At 39.8% G+C, this 25,315-nt stretch overlaps 1 protein-coding gene across 1 annotated transcript in view; it reads right to left on the minus strand.

The window, feature by feature from the left end:
• Nucleotides 1-1,110: 1,110 nt before the first annotated feature.
• DCHS2 (dachsous cadherin-related 2) overlaps nucleotides 1,111-25,315 on the minus strand; it is an 89,109-nt gene continuing 64,904 nt past the window's right edge. The window contains 12 exon segments of the mRNA XM_048941932.1: nucleotides 1,111-2,870; nucleotides 2,872-3,002; nucleotides 3,005-5,191; nucleotides 6,549-6,687; nucleotides 9,636-9,922; nucleotides 11,266-11,396; nucleotides 14,594-14,745; nucleotides 16,490-16,701; nucleotides 17,561-17,671; nucleotides 20,439-21,296; nucleotides 22,495-22,704; nucleotides 22,919-23,053. Coding sequence (XP_048797889.1) covers nucleotides 2,682-2,870; nucleotides 2,872-3,002; nucleotides 3,005-5,191; nucleotides 6,549-6,687; nucleotides 9,636-9,922; nucleotides 11,266-11,396; nucleotides 14,594-14,745; nucleotides 16,490-16,701; nucleotides 17,561-17,671; nucleotides 20,439-21,296; nucleotides 22,495-22,704; nucleotides 22,919-23,053 — 4,742 coding nt within the window. The 3' untranslated portion in view covers nucleotides 1,111-2,681.

Here is a 25,315-nt window from a genome sequence, read left to right on the forward strand (position 1 = left end):
TTTTCAACTGTGACAGTATAACAAACACTACATCTTTAAAGGAAGCACTCTTGCACAGCACCAACGATTGTATTATACATTTGTACAAAGCAGGCACACCTATGGAAACAGAATCACATTCAAAGACAGGCTATAAAACCACTCTAATGGTATAGTAGGAAGGCAAAATACCCCAACAATAGCAGGGTGGCAAAGTCTTCTACCACAGCAAATGAGAAAAAGCCCAAGTGCAGCAGCTGCAGAAACAAAGGAAAATAACTGCTTACTTTTGGAAAACCTCAGGTAGACAAAGATCTCCAGCAAGACCTCCACTGCCAACCCTTAAATGAGGTCTGGGCAGGGGTGGATCCTGGTTCCACCTCATCCATCAGTCAGGTGCACTGCATGCACCTCAGCTCCCCTGGGTTTGCCCTGCCTTCCCACCAGGTGCTCAACCACTGCTTCAGGTTGTGACTTAACACTTCTGCTACAACCACAGATTGCAAAACAGTAAGGGTTATGGCTTACGTGATTGAGGAAATAATTGACACGTCCCAAGTAATCACGCAGTCTAACAACACTGTATGCATTTCCTCCATCTGTTACTTGAACAACATACATTTCTGTATATATCCAACTTCCCTAAAGCCCAGTTTTTATATGCACAAAGCAAAAGAAGCAAAGAGTTTTAAATATACACTGAAGAGAAGCCAGAGTTATTCTGGATGTATTTTCTATTTTATTAGTCTCATACAATATACAAGCATACAGAGCAGTATATGTATGTGTACGTGACTGGATATACATACACAAACTGTGATATGTATGACACATACAGCAAACAAGGCCAGACATCTGGTCTTGCAAACACGTGCCCATAACAGCACCAAAGATCAGCATAAAGGCATAGAAAACCTTCTCAATTGTGACACTGTCCTATCCTACAGCTGCATGGAGAACAGGCCATCAGGCCATCTTCTGTAACGGGACAGAGAGACAACGGATAGTTATTTTAACTCTAGTAATAAAGAAGAAGGTTGCTTTTATCTTACCATTATTCTTTTTTTTTTTTTTTTTTTTTTTTTTTTTTTTTTTTTTTTTTTCCCAAGGGTTTCTATGAGTGAGCCGTTACTATGCAGATTATCATGACATGCTGGCCCAAACTGCCAAACGTGCACATCACTCTAGTACCTTTTAGTGCCTGGTTACTTCTAAAGTAAGAGCTCTTTCTGAGGTCTTAATACAGAAACAGCCAATTCCAAAATGTCAGAATTCAAGCAGGTGGGGCAGAAGGCCAGTTTGACTGAACAGTGATCTTATTCTAGAGCTTAGGTGGAAAGTGAATGGCTGCTGGAAGCAAGGTCAGCCAACATGAGGGGGACTACAGTGATGTCACTCACCTTCGTAGGGAGATGGCCAATACTGAAGGGGACAACTGAAAGTTTGTTTGTTTGTTGGTGGGTGTTTTTAGTATGTTAACAACAAAGGGAAGACCACAGAGAACATTTATCTGTTACTTGATGAGAATGGTCATATTAAAAACGGAGACATAGAACAGACACATCTAATGCTTTTTCTGCCTCTATCTTCAACATCAGTGATAGGATCTGGCACCCTAGGTGCCCTGAGTTAGAGAACAGTGACTGCACTAACAATAAAATACCTGCCAACTCCAAACTTGTGTGTGATTTGCTGCTCCACCTGGATACATATAAGTCCTTGGGCCTAATGGGATTCACCCCAAGGTACTATGAGAGCTAGCCAATATAATCTCAATTATTTTCAATGGTCTTGGGAATGGGGAAGGGTCTCAGCTGACTGCAAGCTGGCTAACATTGTTCCAATCTTCAAGCAGGGAAGAAAAAGAAAAAACAAAACCACCCTGGTAAATTAGGGACCTGTCAGCCTCACTTCAGTGCTGGTAAATTACAGAGCTGCATCAGGGAAGGTCAGGTGGGGGTTACAAAAAGGATCTTCAGCAGAGGGCAGTGGGCATCGAACAGACTCCCCAGGGCAGTGTGCACAGCCCCAAGCTTGTTGAATTCAAGAAGCATTTGGACACCACTCTATGTCATATGGTCTGATTTTGGGTGGTCTGCATGGAGCCAGGGGTTGGACTTGATCCTTGTGTGTCCCTTCCAACTTGGGATATTCTATGATTCTGTGATTTTACCCCCTCACAATGCAACCACAGAAAAAATTTCCACAGAAAACAGCTACTGCCATTAATTTCTTATTAACGTATTTTGTTAAAAACATTAGAATTGATCATCAAGTTGGTTTTCAGGCACCAAGCTGTGTGATTTACATGGGAAACCACACTTATTGGGAGCTGCAAAAGGACAAACCTCATGGACTGGCAGCACACTCTGTGAAGAACATGACGGATTGTTACAAAGCTTGTGGCTGTGTTATATATTAACCTTTTCAGCTCATGAAAACAGACAAGATAGCAACAAGATAGTTTTGTTTTGACAGGCATGCTTTGCTTGTTTAAAAACAAAACAAAACATTTCAAAGCATGTATTTTTCCACAAGCTACCATCAGTTAATAACCTAGACTTGAATTTGCTCCTCTGTTGCAAGTTAACGGCTTGGACAAACAAGACATATTCCTAGCCTTCTCCTATCAGAGATTAACACAGAAGCAGTAGGTGTCTGCATGGTAAACAAAGATAGAGAAGGACAAAAACAGAGGGCCCTCATTGGTGGAGGTATCCAAGACTCGGGATAAGGGGAGAACGAGGGCATCTTTTAAATACTTGCCCCGATATTACATTAGGCATCCGTGGTGGCACTGGCCTTATGCCAGGTTGAGCTACTGATTTACTCCCTTGGTAACATACCAAGGGTGGAGGGAAAAGAAAAGGCTTCTCCTTAGGAAGGCTACAAAACACATCCACTGTCATCTTTCAGTTTTGCAATGTCACCGAAGAGTGAGGAGAAAGGCTGAAATCTGGGCTCCCAGCTGAGCACGTAACCCCAGCTGTAACTGCCTCTGAGGTCCTCATCAGAGGTGTAAGAGTTGCAAGCAAATCACACCCAGAGACCTGCCTATCTGATACCAAGGCACAGTCTCTTGTGAGGTCTGTCAATATGGTCTTCTTTTTCATTTCAGTTTTTTTAAGTGTCTGAGACAACACTTCGCTATTTGGATAGGCTGCATCACAGGCTTCTCCAACTTTGCCTTGAACAGCCTGCATGCTCTCCATGATTTGCGTGGTAGCCACGATGTCACTTTCCCCAGAGGGGCAGGAGAGCTGGTCAGACTCCCTTGGGATCCCTGAATCTGGCACCCAGGAGTCTTGCTCGCTCAGCGTGGAGCCAGCACTCTTCCTGCAAAGATGGTCATTGATCCTTTTGATTTCTTCACCCTCTGCAGTTTCTCCTCTGGCAAAACTGTGGCCACTGAAGCCTGAATGCCTGCAGGGCACATCATCATCTTTCCTCTCTCTGATTCCTGACAACCTCAGCCAATCTGCTATGGCACCCATGGGAAGCACACCGCCGCTCTCAGTACTTTGGATATTCTGGCAGTCCTTAAGAACCACGTCTTCTCTGGCCAAATTCACATCAGTAGCTGAGGAGGATAATGTTTCTTTCTTCATGTAAGAGTTCATCACATCTTTCTGCTTACGTCTCAGAATAAGTGCAATAACACTGACAAGAAAGGAAAGCAGCAGAAACATCATGAGAGAGACATAAAGGCTAATGGTCAGACTGTAGGCTGACACAAGGGGATAACTTTCAGGAGAACTGGAAACATTCACCAGAACAGTACACACTGCAAACTTGGACTCCATTTTTGGGCTCTGAGCCCTTACCAACAATTTCAAGGTGTCATCATTGCTTTTGCTGTCACTTCTATTCTGGTGAACAGTTTGAGTCAAATAAATACCACCGCTCCTTTGATTTACAGAAAACAATGCAGAAGTGTTTAGCAGGGAATAATGAACAACTCCATCCGGTCCACCATCACTATCTGATGCTGTCACCTTGCCAAGCAACTGGCCTGCTTCATTTTCCCTAGGGAGATTAAAGAAATACTGATCTTGTGAAAAAACTGGGCCAAATTCATCTCTCCCCTCAATATCTACCTGAACTGTAATTGTGGCCAGTAAGTCACCTTTGTCTTTTGCTTGGATTATGAGACAGTACTTATTCTGACTTTCATAGTCAAATGTTTGGTTTGTATGAATATCTCCCGTCAAAGGGTCAATGAAAAACATGTGATGATCTCCAGGAGCTTCACGCTGAGCCAAACATGAAGACTGGATGGAGTAGGTGAGATGTCCATAGGAGCCTTTATCAAAATCCAAGGCAGTGACAGTGCATACAAAAGAAAAGCTGGGCAGGTTTTCACTGACAGTACAGTTCATGCTGGGAAACAAAAACAGTGGGGCATAATCATTGTCATCTAGGATGCTAACGTGGACAACAGAAAAAGCCACATTTTTTACATCAGCTCCTCCATCTGAGCCTTGAATGACCAAAGTAAATTTTGTGGTATCCTCATAATCCAGAGTCTTCATCAAATCCACAGATCCAGTTTTCCCATCCATCCGAAAATACTGCTTGTCATTTCCAGAAATTATAGCGTAAGTGATCTCTGCATTACGGCCTTCATCGGGGTCATTTGCTAAAACTTCTGTGACACGGCTCCCAACAGGGAGGCTTTCTTTGATGAGAACGTGGTACTCTGAGCTGCTAAATTCTGGAAGGTTATCATTGACATCCAATACACTTATCAGCACAGTAGCAGTTGAGTTCAAGGAGGGCTTTCCACGATCAGAGGCAAGGAGGACCAAACGATGGGAAGCAGTAGTTTCCTTGTCAAGAGCATTGCTCAAAACAAGATTGCCAACAAGCTTGTAAGATGTTTCTGACTCCACGACACTTGTTTCCACGGCGAATAAGTTCTCAGCATTGCCATCAATAATAGAGTACTCAACGTATGTATTTTCACAAGTCCAGTCATAGTCTGTTGCTGAAAATGCAAGGATGCTTTCTCCTACTGAAGCGCTCTCACTCACGCTGAGACTGTACAGTGCCCTTGTGAACTGAGGGGCATGGTTGTTTACATCTTCTATGTGTACCTCTACAGAGGTGACTGTGCTCAGAGCAGGACTGCCACCGTCCACAGCAGCTACCAGTACCTGAATAAAGGCATTGTTTTCCCCATGTGCCACTGGCTCAGTAGTGAACAACGAACCTGAAAATAAAACACAATTTGTGAAAGTTTGCACTCTTTAAGGCATATAAACATGATTGCAAAAGCTGAATCTTATCAGTCATGTTGGAAAATGGCTCACATGTTACACACCACAATGTAACTGTATGAAATCACAGCTAATGCTGTAAGCCAAGGTCTGCCCACAAGGATGCAGTATCAAATACACATACTGCACTTAGGCAAACAAATTTCTCTTCCTCATAGTAGGTTGAACATGCAAATAGCAGAACATAGAAGGCAAAATAAAGTATAACATGTTCATCTTTAGGGGTGGCTCTGCTGTTCCTTACTGAACATCATTGGTTCTCCTTTGCTTGCAATCTAGTAGCAGCATTGTGGGCATATTTGTAATTTAGATAGGTTTGGTAATGTGTCAGCATGTTTCATTCAACTCATCTGAACACGTTCATAAGCCATCCACTTCATTTTTTTATTTAAGCAACACAGAGAAAACCTTATGTGACAATTACAGTTTTCTATTCTCTGTTAAAAACAACATCTGGGTAAGGATAAAAGAAAGGTCAGTTAAATATTGAGTAAAAAATAGACAATTTTATTTGGGTGAGAAATTTGTACATTCAGTGTTTATAGTTATCATCACTCAATAAAAATACATTCAAAAATTTACGTCATGAATGCCTGGAAACAAAAAATAAGTGATATGCACTTGCACACTGAACAGTTACACATCGTTTTTCCAGTATCTACAACAACTGAAGCTGACATTAGCAAAAAATTATATGCACATATGTGTATCGAGACACACACACCATCTTTCTACCTCTCAGGGTATTACAACATTATATCAGAAAAATCAAATCAGTAAATCTGTTAGCTACTAACAAAGTTGGTGTACTTCAAACAGTGAGTTCTCAAATTAGAAAACTTTTAAATTCCACTTTGGATAACTGAATAACCAGTACTGCAAAAAGCATACAGTCCAAGCTGTAGAGAACCTCCATTATGATAGGCTCAACTTATTTTGAAAAGCAGCAGGTATGAACCTAAACTTAATGCAGCTTAGTACATGAGCTGAAAGGCCCTGAAACACTGAGCAGTGTAGAACAGTTTCTCTGTTAAACTACATCAGAATAGTACCTATGCTAATGGATGTTGTGAAGTAGATGTTTTGAGCATGGTTCACGGACAAACTGAGAACTGGATGCTGTCAGTTCTTCATCAGCAATGCCAGATCTAGCCAAAACATATAGTGGAATTGGTGAAATAACACCAATTATTTCCAGAACTGATCATTGGCAACAAGTGAGGAAGTGGAATATGATTTTTCAGTTTACAGTGAAAAAGTGGAAATAATAAACCATGCTTACAGACTCACCATTCTTGCGATCAATGGCAAATCCTTTTGAGGAAGAGAGGATTTTGTAGGAAACCATTCCATTATGCTCCGAATCCCTATCCATAGCAGAGAGAGTCATAACAGTGGTACCCACTGAAATAAACTCCGGCAAGCTCACCTGTCATATAAAGAAAAACTGAGTTTAGAGCATACTTCATGAAAGGTTTTGAACATAAACAACTGGTTTTCTTTCATTTTATCTGATGCGGAAAAAAGAATACAGTCCTTATCCTTAGAAAAGGTTTCACCTTTCCTTAATGGACAAAAGAATAAAGAACTATTAAGCTGAAAATGATGCATACAACACAGTCAGGCTTTATAGAAACATTTAAACAGAAGTAAAATTAATCTATTCAGGCTCCATTTGATGAGGTCGATGAATCCCTGAATCTCTCTTCAGTAATACACTAACAAGAGGAATACTTTGCATTGTACTGCAACTAGGACTGGCTTTTCTCCTTCCTTTAAGGAACACGTTGATTTCTGTACATACAATACAGTTTGCAGTCCCATTCTGCAGAAACTAAAAAAAAATAAAACGAAACCAAATCCCCAAAACTTGAAATCCCAAAACTTGAAAATCTCAGCACGAGTCCGAAAAATTACCAGATTACTCCAAATAATTTTTCGTATTTCTCCATTTTCTACACATAACCTGGGACAAGACAGGCCATTCCCTTCTTAAAAGCTCACCCACACTATTTATTTTTGTAATGAGTTTCCTTTTACTTTCTAAATTCAGTTTCAAATTAATAGTAGATACAAAGGCAGCTGCTTCAAGTGTTAGTCTAAATCATTTCAACATGCAGATTCTATGTGCATATAATAGACATACATGGTATAAATATGAAAACGATTTGAAGGACAGCAAAAGGATAAAAATTACAGGGTTATGAACTATATATATCATTGACTGAGAAGAAGCAGTGCATCTTACTGTTCAAGCAACATATCATCAGGACTGCAGACAGAGATCAGCTGTTTCTGTTAGCACAGTCAATAGAGTTACACTGATTTACAGCAGGTCATAACACTGCCTGTAACATTCACTTTCATCCACACAACCTCTCCTAGCACCTGCATAAGCAAGGACTTTCCTAAATCATTCACACACACATATGAGAGTTAAGGAAAACTTAAGGCCAGATTCTAAAAATCACTTGAGCATTACAAGTGCATTTTTTCTGGGATTTTGACTTACAGGTTTAAGAGGACGACTTACACAAATCCTAACAGCTCAGGTACCTGAAAGTTTCACAGGTGCCTACAGTCTATTCCAGTTACGTGAGTGGCTAAGCTGCTTTCTGTGCACAGGCTCAGAGGTTAAAATTCTCCAGAACATCAACTACTTAAGCTTATTCCTCAGAGCTGCCTGAGATTTGTAAATGAAGCATTACTCAATCCAAGTCTTCTGTGATGCCTCACATTTTTGGCTCTAAGCAGACCCAACAGACACAAACAGAACCAAGACACGCCAATAGCTGAGCTCATGGGCTTGCAGAATGGCTGAGGCTGATAGGCACCTTTGGAGGCTGTGCTGTCCAGGCCCTGCTCAGAACAGGGTAACTTCAAGCACGCTGGCCAGACTTGTAGCTGTCTCCAGGGATGGAGGCTCCACGACCCCACTGTCAGGACAAAGTTCTTCCTGAAGTTTCAGTGGAATCTCCTGTGCTTCAGTTTGTGCCCACTGCCTCTCGCCCTGTCACTGGCACCTCGGAGAACAGTCTAGCTCTCCTTTACACCCACCAGGTATTTACATACAGTGGTGAGATCCTCTCTGAGCCTTTTGCTTGCCAGGCTGAACAGTCCATGCTCTAGGTTCTCCACATAGTCATGTATGCCACGCATGAATGAACCCTAAGGAGACAACTTCCCCTCAGTTCCAGGCTGTCTCTCCCCTGTCCATAACCCTAACCTAAGCCACTACATGTGCCTAGTCTTAGCCCAAGCCCCACAGCCTCAGTATCACATGAAGACGTCAGGCCAAAACCCTCTCAGCAGTCTGATCCCTACCTTTGGGAGCCTTGTATGACATATGTTCCAATTCCTTCAATCATCTTAGTGGCCCATAGTTGCTAAAGCAGCTTTTGTTCAAAACATTGTTGACATCTAAAACAGACTAGCATTCAAATCTCTGTCCAGAAGTCCGAAAGTTGAGCTGTGTCCTTGCAGTGGAGTTCCCAGGTCACAGCCTGAACCACTATGTGAGCACATGAGGAGCTGGGGGAGCCTAGATCCACTCTTCCTCTCTCCCAGTCTCAGTGATGCTTCCAGGAGCATGTGTGCAGTCTGAGTCTGTGTGGGCTTCCCCCCACCCTTCTCCTTACAGTGCACCAGAGTTTGAATTGCAGAAGTCTGCATTTCTCAGCCTCATTTTTTTCCAGGCTGTTGCTGGAAGGGGTAAATTAATTCCTCTTTCTTTGATATATTGTTCTGTGGTGCCTGTGTCTCAAATAAAGGCCCTGTCATTGCCTTTGTTTGCCTTACAGTCCTCCTTCTAGCAGGAGTTTCTAGGGAAGTCAAAACTGGTCTCCCTCACTGCCTACAAGTGTGCCATGGCTGTAAGACAAGGCTACAAACTGTACATGCCTAACCTATCACAGGGACAGCTGCTACACATCTGTAGAGCTGTGTAACTGAAAAGGAAGAAATACATGACATAGTAATTGAGTCAGAATAAATGTAACAACTTCGTTTTTTTTACTATTCTGTCAGAAGAATAGTAAGTAAGAAGTCCTGAACAATGGACACTGCTCACCAAACCAGTTTTGGATTATGTGCAGTAACTTTGAGTGATGAATGTACAGCACAAGGAGTACAGCTGGCATTCTCACCACCGTTCTTCTGAAGCCACAAAACACAAACATGAAAAGTGAACAAAAACCTTTGGTCTTTTTCACAGAATTCCTAGGAAAGGGCAGGGATTTCTGAGAAGAGCAGTTTGTACAGTCTGCTTTGTAGAGACATTCCTTCTCAGGGGCGATCAAACACAATTTTAACACAAAGATGAATGTGTACTCCCACTCCTTGTCCTCTCACACAGTTGTCTGTTTGCTGCTTCCTCACCTGATAGAAATCCTGAGTAAACACTGGTGGGTTATCATTGATGTCCAAAACATAGACTGTGAGTTCTGCTTCTGTTTGATGGACAGAGTCTGAAACCATGATTCCCAGCTTATACACAGCAGTTTCTTCAAAATCCAGTGGTTCTACCACTGAGATTACACCAGTGTGTTGATTGATAGCAAATTTCATTCTAGAACTTTCATCATCAATTAAGTCAAACTGAAGTGCTGGGCTAGAGTCCGCATCAATTGCTGATACATGGATCACTGTAAAACCAGGCAGGACATCTGAAACAGTAATTTTCAGAGTAAGTCACAGCTAAAGATAATGTTTCTATTTCTTAAAATCTTGCCTTTCCTAATACTAGATCTTAGACAGAGGTAATGCCAAAATACTCTTAGACTGTTTCTTCACTCGGAAGAGGAACTTTCACGTTCTTCCCATCAGCAAAATGTGGAAATGTGATACATATTTAGCTGACATGAATTAATTGCACAGTGTCACAGACTTCCACAGGGATATTTAACTGAGGCATAGTCCCCTGATCTTTGTAGAATCAACAGCTGTAGTCCTGAAGCTTTTCCACGGGAGGAAGGGGCCACCAGAGAGACATCCAGGCACAGCCAAAAGGTACAGAATTTTAAGAGACTGATGTTTACTTCTCTGAGATTTAGTGATGGATACAGACAGCTTTCATCCTGTGTCAAACTGACGGATTGGGAATTGCAAACAGAACCCCACTATCAGTGATAATCGAATCAAGCCTAGAGTCAACAGAGATTAAACCATTTCCCATTTGCATCCCTGGGGCATTAAGCTTTAAACACACTGTGCCATGCTCTGGGACAAATGTTCTTCAACCGAATAGAAAAGCCCAAATAATAAGCAAGTACTTTACAGTTTCTATACTTCCATGACTCCCATTCTTGTCATTACAAGTGGAAGCTAAATTCAGAAAAAAAAGCTATAATGAGAAGACAGCCTTCATGCCTTTTGCTAGTAGGAGGACTGGACTAAGTATTTACAAACATGTTGCTGTTATCTCAGTGCATCACATATACAATGACTGCTATTTAAAACTCTGAAAAGACTCGAGATATGTAAATGCTAAGCTAATGTCACACAACCTTACCAACTGATTGCTACAATGAGAACAGGATCTGAGTCCTCTTCTTCATGCCATCAACCAGATCAAGCTACACTGCACTTTAAACTTTCATTCAAATTTACAGGATTACTTTCATCACAGTGAACTTCAGTATGCCTCATTTCTATCAATGCTGGTTTCAGCACCAAGTTTTGTTATTGCAGAAAAGAATAAAGTGAAGACATCTGATCAATACAGCATTGGAGTCCAAAATGAACAGACTACAGATGTACTTCTGTAGTTTCTTCTCTTTCTGAATTGCCTATAGTTTCATGCGAAACTGTTCTTAAACACAGTATCTAAAGATAAAGAATAATGCCTCTGAGAACAAAAGCAGATCATAGTCTACTTAGATATTTCAATATTAATATGACCCATTATCCATTTGGCTATAATCTCTTGGTTATACGAATCACAGAAAACACTACGGTGGTCTGACAAATCCCAGTCTTATACATTACCTAGCTGTATCATAACACTTACTTTCCGGGACCTTCACTTCACCAGGTGGTTGGACAACTGGAGCATTGTCATTAATGTCTACCACTTGTATCCTCACAATACTTGTGGCAGAAAGCCTGGGGTTTCCTTTATCAGCAACTTGTACAACCAATCTACAATTAAAGGAAGCAGCAACTGTCAGCATCTGTCAGAAAACACAGAAATATTCACCAGGAAAAAAAAGTAAGTGAAAAGATAAGCTCTCTCTGCTCCTTGCAGTTCCTCCTATATTTGTCATGGTTTTATGACTGTTGGTTATTGGTGTTCCACATCACAACATCATGTAGTGCACCAGGAGTTTAAGTGTTAATGCTCCAGGCACCTGTCCCAGAAGAGAAGAACTACACACCGCAGGGTGCTTTGTGGTCACAGAGGAGCCATAACCGCTGGCAAGGTCACCTGATGCTCTTTCTTCATCAGGCTCTCCTCCCTGCTGCTCAATCAGACTGCGCATCTCAGCTCAGCGTTGTGGTGGGGCCTATCCACCCTTCCAACACTCTCTAATTATATTTGATCTATTAGCTTCAATTCTGATTATATTGTATTATGGTGTGCTATCTTGCATTCCAATACCATATTTAGTAAATTAGTAATTAGTAATAATACAATATATTGTATTTGTATTTAATTTAATACAGAATTAAAACTTAAGTACTGACTTGTCCCTGGAAGAAATCTGACTCCCCTCATTGATTATGAAGGGACAAAAGGAAGATGAAAATCAAGCAGTATTAAAACTTCCAAAGTAATATACAGCCAGGATGTCTGCAGGGATACAGAAAATACCGACACCACCCATCATTGTCAAAGCCCCTCTGGTTTTAGAAGGACCAGAATCTCACTGTCAGATTGAGGGAGTTGGACTCAGGCTTCTCTTTTACACCTGCATAAGGATCAGTAGAAAATTGTTAACAACCTTTTTGATTCCACAAACAAAGCAGCAAAGAAAACAGTAAAGGATGAGCTGATAGACATGGATAGAAGGAAGCTTATTCTGCGGGAACCAGCTCCTGAACGACAAAAAACAAATGGTTCTATAAGCAAAGATGATTTAGAAGACTCCATCCTTCCCCAAGATTATGATAGGAATTAAAAATTACATCTGACTCAACAGGTGCTCTAAGAAGGCAACTGATTGAAAGCAGAAGACATCAAGCTACATGACAAAATGTACGCCAGGGCTTGGCATCTCTATTGAATGTTTTGGGTAGGAGCAACTGTTCACACGTGTGTCAACGTTTTCTGGGTCTTTCAAGAAATCATCTCAGTGCTTCACTTCTTCCTCTCAGTTGAAAATTGCTATTCCAAACGTCAAGATACTACATTCTAAACATTCACACAACAGTATGGAACAACAAGGCTGTAACTCAAGCTGTGGATTGCACTTCCATTCCTGAGCCATGCAAACTCTGCCCTGGGTGTCTCTGTGGTTTCCTATACTGAGAGAACACACAGCTTGAATTGCAGACTGGTATTCAATCAGTGATCACATATAATTCCATACAGAAAGTGTATTTTTTCTAGAATGACTATTGGTAAGGTACATATAGAAATATTTTACTACAAATAATCACTTTCTAGGGTTTCAGGAAAAAACTCTCAAAAAAATTTCAGCCAAGGCTAAATTAAGGTTCTGCCAAGACTTCCATTACAAACTCTCTTGTAAGAGACATAGAACTTGTAAGGATGAAAACATTCAATTTAGATAAAATAAATAACTCCTTGCAAACTGGAAAGAATCAACAGTCTAATTCTGAAATTAAAGAGCAAAACAGTTTTCAAAACTTCTTTTGTTATTCACCCCCCACCTTGTGACACAGATTAAAAGATGATGAGAGGGAATATGAATATTCTAATCCTCAAACAAACTGCCCATCGAAAAATGCTAGAATTCCAACTTAAACATTGACATAAATCATGTTTCCAGTTACAGATAGACACCAGAATTGCTACGATTACATGCCCAGTGCTTCACTAACCATAAACGTTCTTCCTTTGGAGGATTTATTCCAGGCATTCTTTTAAAGTACTATATGCAAATAAAATGTATTACACTATTTAAATAGTGACTAAAAATCAGAACTGATGTTTTTGATTCAGTGAAAAACTGAAAAATAAACTGCGAGTGAAGTGTTCTATTAATTAATTTATTAATTTAAAATAAAGCATTTTCTTTAGGAAGCTATTATCAAATTACACTTACATTAAAAAAAAAAAAATCATATACTGTTCATCTTTTTCATGTGGTTTTCCAAACACTATTCTGATTCACAATAATTCTGATTGGATGATTAAAAATTTGAGGCCCCACACCACCATGTGGAAAAAAATAAAGGAATTTCTACTAACACATATAAAGCAATCTAGTTTTCATAGAGATTGTAGTATATAAGAAGGGTACATTTATGAATCAAGATACTTGCACTTTCTCTTCAAAGCATAATTTCTTACTTTCCCCGCAAGGCATGATTTGCTTTCTTTCTAAATTCAATTATAGCATGCCTGATAAAATGTCACATTTACTTGATCATATTTACTCACAATTTCTAGGAAAACAGAAACTAATACTGAGCACAGGACAGCTTATAGATATAATTAGCTTACAGAATAATTTTATCAAATGATGTAGAAGAAAGTTTGAAGTATATTCTATTTTAAATCTGAAAGCAGATCATGAACCAAATCCAACAAACAGGGACAAGTTCTCTCTCTCTGTCTCAATTATTATTTAAAAAAATAAAAAAAAATAATTAAAAAAAAAAAGGATCCAAAAAGGAAGAGCTGTATATATTAGATACAATTTCTTCTCAGAAGGAGCAGCAAGCCATTGGAGCAGGTTGCCAGGGGAAGAGGTGGAGTCACTGGCCCTGAAGGTGTTCAAGAAACATGGAGATGTGGCACTGAAGGATGTGTTTCAGTGGGCAATATTGGTGGTAGGGGTACAGATGGACTAGGTGGTCCTGGAGGTCTTTTCCAACCTTAATGATTCTATGAACCCATAGTTCTCAGTAAACTGAAATCCAGGAGCAGTTGTCATTTCTCTAGTGAATTGTATTCACTTCTATCAGTGAATATTGCAACTGACAGAACAAAACTATTTTCCTTCCCCTAACAAGTAACCAGAAACCCATGCTAGAAATGAGCAGCTTTAGAGCTGCTTTCAGTGCTGCCTAATTTTGCACCAGGTTCTGTAGGTAATGGGATATCAGCAGAAAACTGTAAAATACATGTTCTAAGCAAACTTACCTTAAAATTAAAAAAAAAAAAAAAGCTTTTTTTTTTTTTTTTTTTAGGAACTGTGCATACAAACCTATAGCATGAAGCCTTTTCATGATCGAGGACAGTATTAGTTGATAAAGTCCCTCGTTCTGAATCAATTAGAAACACCGCATTTTCATTACCAGACAAAACTGTGTATTCTGTTTCACCATTCAGCTGGCTGTCAAGATCTGTTGCAGATATCTGTTAAGAAGCAAATCTGAGGCTTAATTCAAAATGGTAGAACATGATTTTGCAAAGAAAGCATTACTATATTTTTGGATGCTTTCCTCTTAACTGCTCAAATTTAAGCAAACACACACACTGGTCCCCAACATAAGTAGCATGGGGGGGTTGAATGGGAACTGCTGAATCGCGGCCTGAACCTCTGATTGATCACCTGAGGTTTGCAATGAGCCCTAGGAGCACAGGTGAAGGCAATTCTCCTGTGCTGCTGGAAAGGGTGGAGCCTGGCTGCACCTCTCCTAAACCCCATTTAAGAGCTGACTGCCAGTAGGGAAGGATCTCTTTTAGAGATCACTCCTCTTGGAGTCTTTTCAGTGAGCCCAGGACAAGGGTAAGCCTTACATCCATTCTTCTTTAGCATGATAATCTGTTTAGCCTAATTTTCCTTAATTATTTCTTAATTATAACATCTGTATATTCTGATTACACACAAGCCATGAATTTTCCTCTTGAATTGGTGTGCATGAATTTCCCTGCACAATCTGAAATCCAGCTACACAAGGCATTAGGTATGAATATAATCATTTTTATACTGCTTATTTGTATAGGTTGTTGTTAGAATTCTGTCTCTGTTGGGTGACTAAAATTTATTTTCTCACTGGTCCAGGACTACCCCTTAAGATATTACCACTATACAGTCAAAGAATAAGTGTAACTAATTATTAAGGTTTTCAGAGCTTTCGTGGGATAGTTTTTAACTTACTCTATAAAAGCACAAATAAAAAAAATGCAAGGGGGCAGAGGGAATCTATAAAACCAGTATAATAAATAACATTCAACCAGCAGTAACAAGTTTCTCAAAGATTTTTCTGACTCTTCAATGAGTTGTCATTGTATTTTGCTAGTTCCTGAAGAAGCATTATAATGAGTGTGGGATCCAAACCATGGCAGTGACAACCAGTCACTGAATAAAGAAAACAGGCTGTATATTGTCATGAAGTTTTGACTACACATCTGGGTTGACTGCCTTTTGATCTTTCCCTATTGCTGGACACGTTTCTCTTAATGCAGTGTCCATCAATTTCTAATCACTTGGCCTGTGAGGCAGTTATGGCTTTCCATTTATGTAATCTCTAGAGGATGAGTATCTTTAGTACCTAAGATGACCCCTACTGCAACCTGACTTGCAATGCAAGAACATGTACTGAGGAAATTACGTGATCTTCTAGTCCAACATCTTTTGCTCTTACCTGGCCAGCTGGAAATGCTTTTAGATCTATTTAGAGGAAGAAATGTTGCCACATCTAAATTCAGACAAGCTCCTTTTTAAGCATCAGATTTCAAACTGAACACTTGAGGTTTAACTCCATTCCTGGTTTGATGGGTTGGAAGTACTCTTTTTGCAGCTATGGCCCTTTCACAGTAGATGTATTAATGCAGGGTCCAGCCTACATCATAACTAGAATTGTGAACTTAACACTTTTCCTCTACTTGAGGAGAGAAACAGTAAATTCAAATCTCTTTAATGTTAAGTCCAGCTGCACAACTAGTAAGAAGATAAAGAATTCTCCCCCAACTTGATAAAACTGAGAAGAGTTCTGAAGTATGGTCTACATAAAATGTTTTACATTATGCAAAGAATCCACTCTTAGTTTTTGAGAGAAGATCATCCAAGACAAATAGAGCAGGACCGCATTTGTTATCCAATAAATCCAATTTCTTAACAACAGAACTGAGCCTATGAAGATATGTTTCCTCTTACCTGTATGACATCTGTTTTAGGAGTTTGGCCTTCCCATACTGATGCTTTGTAAGAGCTTTGTTCAAATTTAGGTACGTTGTCATTAACATCTTGTATCAATACTGTAACTCTGCATAGCGCTGAATTCAAACTATTTTCGGCCAAGATTGATAGATGTATTTTGTGCTTAACTTCATAATCAAGAAACTTTGGCTCCTTTACTGTGATTGTACCTGATTATAAAATAAATCAGAAATCTGTGAAAACAGCACAGAATTTAAATGAGCTTCTCATTGCATCCTCCCTCTACATAACATCATCCTCCACACAGAGTTTTCTGCACTCTGACAGCTACGTTTTTACTGATTAACTACCATGCAATTTCCTAAAACCAAGACAAACTTGTTTAGAGGTTGTGTTGCTACATGTGCTGCTCTAAAGTGACAGCAAACCAGCTGATGCTCCTGGCTCTCATCTCAGTATACCCACATCTAGCCCTTCACCTACATACAAGTAGAGCAGTAGCTTTACCTCTATCTAACTGACACAAAGGCAGAACAGTGCAGTTTCTTCTGAGATGTGGTGAGCTCTCCCAACAAAAATAATCACTGATTGAGACAACAGGCACAACTGTGTACCTCCACATTACACTCAAATTTTCCTTGGTTCTTTCTTGATTTTTTTTTTCCAGGTTTTTCCTGGAAAATCAAGCACAGGCACTTTAACAGCCCCTCATCTGGACAAAACAAAATCATTTTAAACTGTCTATCAGCAGTAAAGGTGATAGTTCTAAGGAGAGTTTGCTGCTTGATGCCTGAAGCTATCAGAATACTCAGAGGTGAAAACCAGTGGGAACTCGGACATCTGTTATGAGTACAAACTATTCCCATTATTCCTCAGGAAAAATACTTCGTCTATGCCAGCCCGGAGAGACTATGGCTGTTCAAAAGGCCAAGTCTCCTTCTGCTGACATTTGGAAAGAGCTAAGAGCTGACTGGAGGTGCTATGCCCTCTAAACAGGCCTCAGACAAGGCCACGCTTTAAGCTACAGACAGACAATTGACAGAAATGATAAAGAAAATACAAGTTTACCTGTAACGGGGTGTATGGAGAATATGCTTTCCTCTTCACCAAGGATGCTATATTTTATGCTTTCTCCAGTAAATTTGTGTTCATGAGCTTCTACAGTTAGAAGTGATGTACCTATGGAAGGAGCACGACATTTTCATAATGTCTGCTAAAGGAAGGTATACTGTAATTTGGTATTACTATGAGTAATAGCAGATGCACAGCCAAATATCTGTGTATTAGCCTAGCTGCTTATTCATAACTTAATAAAGCAGACAACAAAGACGAGTCTTCCGTGATCTCTCATCGTCATGGCACATCAAAGGAAAGGCACTACTCCTCCCTCCTTGCACAGTAAATTAGTCATTTGATTGAAACTTCATGAGCTACTTAATGAAAATATGAGTTTTTAACTTCTGCTGATTGCAAATTCTCTCGTACCACTGAAATTAAGTCTTACCTGAAGCCACAATTGGAAAAAGATAGCATTGATTCAGTGGAAGGCCAAAACAGACACTGGCTATGAAACTCCCTCTCGGAGTTTGTCTGGAGTAGTGGCTGCATTCTGTTTGTTCAGGTTATGCTGTCTTGCAATGTTTTAATTCAACCTTTTCAGGGATTCTTCTAAGGAAAAGTCCCTTTTAATGATACGCATAGGAATGCACATTACCTCTGAAACACTACAAGGATGGTATTTTATTTATCGTGCCGTTTATCTCAGCTCTATCTGGATTTTTGAGGAATACTTAGGATGAAGCATATGTAAAAATTTTATGTAGCTATTTTCTGTCAGAGAGAACGCAATGCTGACACAACGCGCACAGCCATGTGTCAAAGGCAGCTGAATCCAGCAGAATCTTGATTCTATGCAACAAGTAATGATTTAAAATAAAATACAAAAAATGTGAAATATAAATTGTATTTCAAATATTAACAAGAATCATAGCAAGCTTTAGTAAGGCCGTTACTGACACTTCCAAATAACTTGCTGTTTTCAAGATAGCAACTGCTACTTAATAGATTTTGATTGTTTAAATTAAAATTAATTCATTCCATTCAGCTGTGATGGAATATTACCACCATACAACCTTCCCAACAGTATTACAGAGACCAAGCTATTTTATTACATAACAAAGCACATGCTACTCATGCAGAATTTTGGAAGTAAAGGCTTTACCTTTATAAAATATTCTTAGTTTCTATCTGCTATATTTTGGGTTTCTTAAGCTTTATTTTAGTACTGGTAGCCACTGATTTTAAAACCAGGACATCTTGTTTTAAATAGATTGTAATTTACTCCTAAAAATTTGGGAATCAAAAGCATAAACACACCAATCATGACAGATGCATTTTCCTGCACTAGCGAATATACTTATAGGATATTTATTAGAAGAGTTCTGTAAATAAAATCTAATAAAAAAACAAATGGATATAAAATTGACACTGTTTCTTTCAAGAAAAAAAAACAAAAAAACAAAAAAACCCAGTGGGTGCGTTCTGAATGATGGTGGGTTGAATTTTCTTTGCTGGGTATATGGGAACTGTTGGATCAAGGCCTGAACCTCTGACTGATCACCTGAGGCGAGCACTGAGTCAGCCCTGGGAGCACAGGTGAAGGCAATTCACCCGTGCTGCTGGAAGGGATGAAGCCTGGCTGCACCTCTCCTGGACCCATTTAAGAGCTGACTACCAGTAGGGAAGGATCTCTCCCTGGAAATTGCTTCTTGTGGAGCTCTCTGTGAGCTTCTAACACGGGTGAGCACTTTCCATTTATCTGTGATTAACTTTTCCAGCATGGTAATCTTACTAGCCTAATTTCTCTGTATATTTATTGATCCCATAATTCTATCCAACATCTGCACACTTATTGATCTCACGCTGGGTAACTTTGATTTACAACAGAAAACAGTAAAAGAACGATCATTTATAGCATCCCTAGCTAAAGATAAAAGAAAGCATAAATCAAGGACTGCAGGATGTTAATGTTTCTCTCCTAACACTGTTAGCAGTTTGGTTGTTTATTGGCTTTAGAAGAAACACTACCAGAAATAGAGCAAGAAGCAGTATTTTCATTTGAATCCCTGGTTTTCTGGGACTAGGTTAACAAAATGTTGCTCTCAATTATAATACATAAATGTCATAGTTTTCATTCTTTCTTCTGCAGTGAGTATTGTAGTCTCTTCCTTCCTCTGTGGTCATATAACTGATTCATCCTTGCCCTTTTCTTCTTGAGATCTCTTAGTTGCTAACGAAAGTCCTGAAGTGCTCACCCAAAACACGATTTTAGATGAAATTAAAGCTCCAGGCCCTGGGCTTTGGCTTTCATTGTTTACACTGTTTTGAGTTTCAATTCTTTTAAAAATAAACTTAGAGCTTTCCCATTCTATTAGTTAAGGTAGAAATAAAATTAGGAGGAAAAGCCACGTTTATTAATACCAGTTCTACAAATAATCAGTATGTAATGTAAATCTCCCTCAGACTGAATACGCTGGGGCTATTCATACTTGAGACTAAAATTTAGGGGTGAGACCCTCTAGCTCCTCGCTCAATCTGAAGCTCTGCTAAATTTCCTGTAATCAAAACATTTTAAGTTGAATCAGATTAACACCAGCCATCTCTCTCAGAACCCGAGGATGGATCATTCAGCCCCATGCACTTACACACATTCAATTTCACGAGGAGGACTTGGACTGTTACAGCGGGACAAAATCCACTCCCCACACCCTCACCTAGAGGCTCAGGGTCCTGGCAGATACGGGAAGCCTGACCACCCATGGAGACTGAGGCAAAGCACTCATTGAGCACCTCAGCTTTTTCTATGTCTGAGGAAGCCAGCTCCCCATTACCTTTCATCAGAGGGGCAACACTCTCCTTGACGATTTGAGGACGATTTGAGACCCACCTGCTGCACTGTTCTCAGGCACACTTGCTTCATACAGGCTATGGCTGAACAAAATCTCCTCCTCTTGTTCCTTTGTAAAGATAATGACCAGAGTCACAGCTGTTCGAGGTGAGGTACCTTGATCTGAAGCCATCACTAGCAACTGTGTACTGAAGTCTTCAGAAGCCAAGGGCTCCTGAAGAACGATGTCACCCGTCTCTGAGTCAATCTCAAATAAAGTTTCTGCTGCCAACAAACTAAAGACAATGGCTCCACTTGGCCCCAGATCCACATCCTCTGCTCTCACAGTGGCTACTGTCTCATTCACTGCGGTTTGAACAGGCACAACGGCCCTGATGGGGCTCTGCAGAAACACCGGATTGTTGTCGTTGACATCATCGATGTGCACCACAATGCTGGCAGTGCTGCTTCTTGGCAAATGGGAGCTACAGTCGCTCGCCACAGCCCTAAGAGCATACTGGGACTTGACCTCCCTGTCCAGCACCTTTGTAGTAACGATGGAGCCTGTGACACTGTTAATGGCAAATGCTCCAAAGGTGTCTCCAATGAGTGAGTATGTAACCTCGCCATTCGGGCCGTCGTCCCTGTCAGAAGCAAAGAGGTCCAGGATGGCTGTGCCTTCCTCTAGGTCTTCTCTCACAGAGATGTGATACTGGTTCTTTTCAAACAGTGGGCTGTGATCATTTTCATCCAGGACTGTTATGTACAGCAGTGCAGTGGAACTCCTTGGTGGACTGCCTAGGTCGTGGCACTCAATTACAAGAGTAAAATTGCTGACATCCTCTCTGTCTAAGGTACGAGTGACCAACAGTTTTCCAGAAGTATTGTTTAGTGTGAAGTATTCTCCAACGTTCCCACCTTTCAAACACAAAAAAATAAAATCATGGCAAACAACTGCGTTTGGAAAAAGAATCTCTTGTGACTACCACAATGTTTACTACAACATGATCCAATTGCAAGGGCAACTGGTGTGCTCATGTATCCTTTGCGCATTTTATTCCTCTTATAAGAATTTCATATAAATCAGCAGGTGGCAATGACAGTAAATACAGAACATCATATCAATTTACAGAACAGCTATTTTGTCAGATGTGCCTTTTTTTTCCCAAAGCTGCACACTTTACAAAGTCTCCTGTAACTATGCTACATCACCAGATGACCTCTTCTCAACCTTAGCTACAAGTTCCAGAAACCTATAAGGCATTGCTGACAATTGCAATTAGTTGCTCTTTGCTCTGTTCTACAAATCTGTTCCTTAGAAATGAATAGTTGCACTTCAAGGTCTTGATTTTGGGGGAAGGAAAAGAGAAAGTAAATATGAAGCAGTTGACAGAAGAAAAGTCAGCATTTTCAGTTGCAGTGAATGGCATACATACTTTATAACATGTATAAAGACCAATAATGGCAAATAAATTTAAAACTGTAAAAGATCTTGAAATTAAAATCAAGAAAACAAAGAAATTCTACAGTTTCTTCAAAGAAAAATTTGTCAGCTGGTATCACAGTAGCTATCTGCTGCTTGAGCTAATGTTGGGAGCCACAAACCAAAGTAAGCATGGCATACTTGCATTTTTGCAAAGATTTTACAAGAGGCTTTGAACAGCTGTGGAGCTTACATTGACATAGCAGACTTGAGGAGAGTTTGGCAATATGAAAACCAAGTATTACTTTAATTGGTGAGTGAAAGCTCTCACAAAATAAAATTAAAAAATAAAAATTTGATTAGTTCTTGTAGTTACTAAAAGAGTATATTTATGTTCACAGCTTCCACAACTATAATGAAAGAGATAAAATTATGCATTTGTGATGAACTCCTTCTTGCAGGGTATGATAGCTTTGGTTTTTCTCCTCTGTACCATTTCAAATTCAGAGAGCAGACTTAAAGTTTACTTGGAAAAGGCTTGTTAATACTGACAAAGGGGTGAAAGACTTTTTTCCTCAGCCAGCACATAAAAAAAGCATGTGACAAGGCAGTATATAGGAACACTCGCCTAAAACCTGGACACTGTTGTTTATACGCTTCCTGATCTAACAATAACAACAAGATATAACTTACCACTTATTTTGTATCTTAGAGCTCCGTTATTGCCAGCATCCATGTCTGCAGCCCTGGCAAGGTAAACTGCTGAAGGCTGCTGATTCTCTGGAATACGTATCTCAAAGACAGGAAAGAAAAACTCGGGAGAGCTATCATTTTCATCCAGCACTTTGCAGACAACTGTCGCTGTGCTTGACAGAGATGGAGTTCCACCATCTCGAACCAAAACTAAGATTTAAAAACAGAAAGCAAATATTATGGAGGCATACTACTCCTTAGCAATAGCAGAATAGTCATTATTTTTTGCTATAAATAAAACATACGCTCCCCTGTTCCTGAATACATTAGCACTTCCATGTAACTCAGACTAACTCTGACAGTAACACCACAGCCATTCTCACCTCCCATTGCACAAGCAGTCATAGCTACTTCATGCTGTTACCTTTAATACTGTAAACCTCCTGGGTTTCCCTGTCCAGTGATACAGTTGTTAACAATTCTCCACTTTCCAAATTCATCCTGAATTTCTCATATCCAGGTCCAGGTAAGATATCATACTGAAGCAAGGAATGTTGTCCTAAAAAGGAACATAGAAGTGCTAATAAAACAGTCACTCTCCTTACATGCCCTCTTTTCCCCCCACCTTCTAGGAAGTAGATTAGAAATGAAATTATTACTCTCAATGCAGAAACTGCTTCTTCATTAACAAAAGAGATCAAAATTTAAAAGTGGATCTTCAAAATCCTTGTACAGCTATGCAATGTGTGTAAGTTTTCCAGGCATTCCAAGAGAGCCCAGAAGCATTTTGAGGGACCCAAGGCAAGTTACCAAACAAGCTGACGTATCATGAACTCAGACCATGGAATCCACGCATTTGTCTTGTGCTCTCCCTTGGGTAATAAATTATTTCTCAATAGGACATCAGGTAGTGCACCAGGCTGCTCTGGCTCTGGTTTTCCTCTTATTTCACTCAGAGCCAGTACAAGCATCTCTGTAAAGTATGACATTGAATAGCATAAACATTCAGAGAAAACATCCACTTTTTGACACATCCACCACTTCCAGGTATTGGCAATATTGAGCTGGCAGAGGCCTAAGTCCCGTCAAAACTCACAGGGTTGACACTGACTTGTCTTCAACGCAAAAGCCTACTTGGTGGGCACTTCCACTGCACGTCTCAGGTCTTTTAGACTGTTTATGCTTGCAGACAAACCCTGAAATGACATTGCTTGTCTTTAAGAAGTCTTGTAGGGTTTTTAGTAGGGTTTTTAACTTAAAGATTTTGCCTCTCTCAATGTTTTTCTGAATGTCATTTTCAATCAGTTCCTAATTAGATCTACCATTTGTATACGATACTTGAATATTATTCTTCCTGTCCTTCTCTAGTAATTGTAGCACAGAATCATAGAGCGGCTTGGGCTGGAAGGGACCTCAAGGATCATCAAGCTCCAAACTAGGGCTATCAGCCACTAGAATATGCACTAGATCAGATTGCCCAGGGCCCCATCCAACCTCCAGGCATGGTGTATCCATAAACTTTCTGGGCAACCTGTTCCATCACCTGACCACTACCTCAGTAAAAAATTTCCCTTGACACATAATCTAAATCTCCCTTCCTTTAGTTTAAAACCATTCCCTCTTGGTCCTATCATTATCTAGAATAGTAGGATAGTAGAATAGGATAAAACTGTGCAGGACTTCACAAGTCATGCTTCCAAAGCTGCCTGAGCTGAAGGAGAAATGGGATTCCACATTCCTACTAGTTATGATCATAAAATAATCATATTTCTTCTGTTTTCAACACCCTTCAGAGGAAAATACTGTGTCTTTTCTATTAGGAGATCTTCAATATTGGAGTTTAATCCCACATTCTACATGAAGAGCAACTACTACTGCACCTTGTGCAATTGTGCTCATTTATTTGCCTTTTTTCTTTTAACTAAGTTTCATTCAGTCATTCTGTGTTTTTTCATCCATCACAAACTTGTGGTAGTGTAAGAACAGTGCACCTGGAAAACTACAGCATTCCTAGTTATACTAAACTTAGAGTCAACACTACATTCTGTTCTTAACTAGAACAACAGAAAATAAGACAATCTAATCTGGAGTTGACGGAGAAACACTACTGCAAGAGAAGAAACAGAGCCTACGGTTTAAATGTCCATGACTGCCTTTGTTTGCCTTTGAAGAGTTTTGATAAATAGTTAACAAAGCTAGTGACATTTGATTGAAAGAATTATTACTGTAAATGCACTTTCACCTACACCAACTCAAGGAAGGGACTTATTCACGAAAACACACACACACACAAAAAAGAATTATAGAAATCTTTCCAGCTTTCCAGGAAGCAGGGTGATTTCATGGTGCTCCTGTTGTAATGTGCAGGTACAAGATGATTTATGTGAAAAAAATCATACAGGCAAAAATTTTAGCAGCGATTTCCAAGAAAGACCTTTTGAAGTGAAATCAAGCTTAAAGCCTGGAGCAGATATGGAGCAGATGACAGCTGCTTGCTCTTCCCTTCACAGATAATCCATGAAGTGGGAAAACAAATAAAACATAAGCCTGATAATGGCTGTGATTGTCAGTAAGAATGATTCCTCCCTGTAGTCAGTTAGGGAACATTTAAGGTGAAAAAAACAATACAGAGAAGAAAGTCCTCTACTGAGACTATGCAAATATTCCTGGGATTTGAACTGCAACTTAAAGAGCAAATAGAAACGATATAAAAAATAGGAAGTAAAAAAATCAAGGCCACAACGAGGAGTCTTCTACTCAAAAAGTAATAAAAATGAGTTCTGTTTGTATGACTCCCATATCAATCTCATTTTCTTACATT

The sequence above is a fragment of the Lagopus muta genome, chromosome 4 (assembly GCF_023343835.1).
Source record: "Lagopus muta isolate bLagMut1 chromosome 4, bLagMut1 primary, whole genome shotgun sequence".
Taxonomy (NCBI): Eukaryota; Metazoa; Chordata; class Aves; order Galliformes; family Phasianidae; genus Lagopus; species Lagopus muta.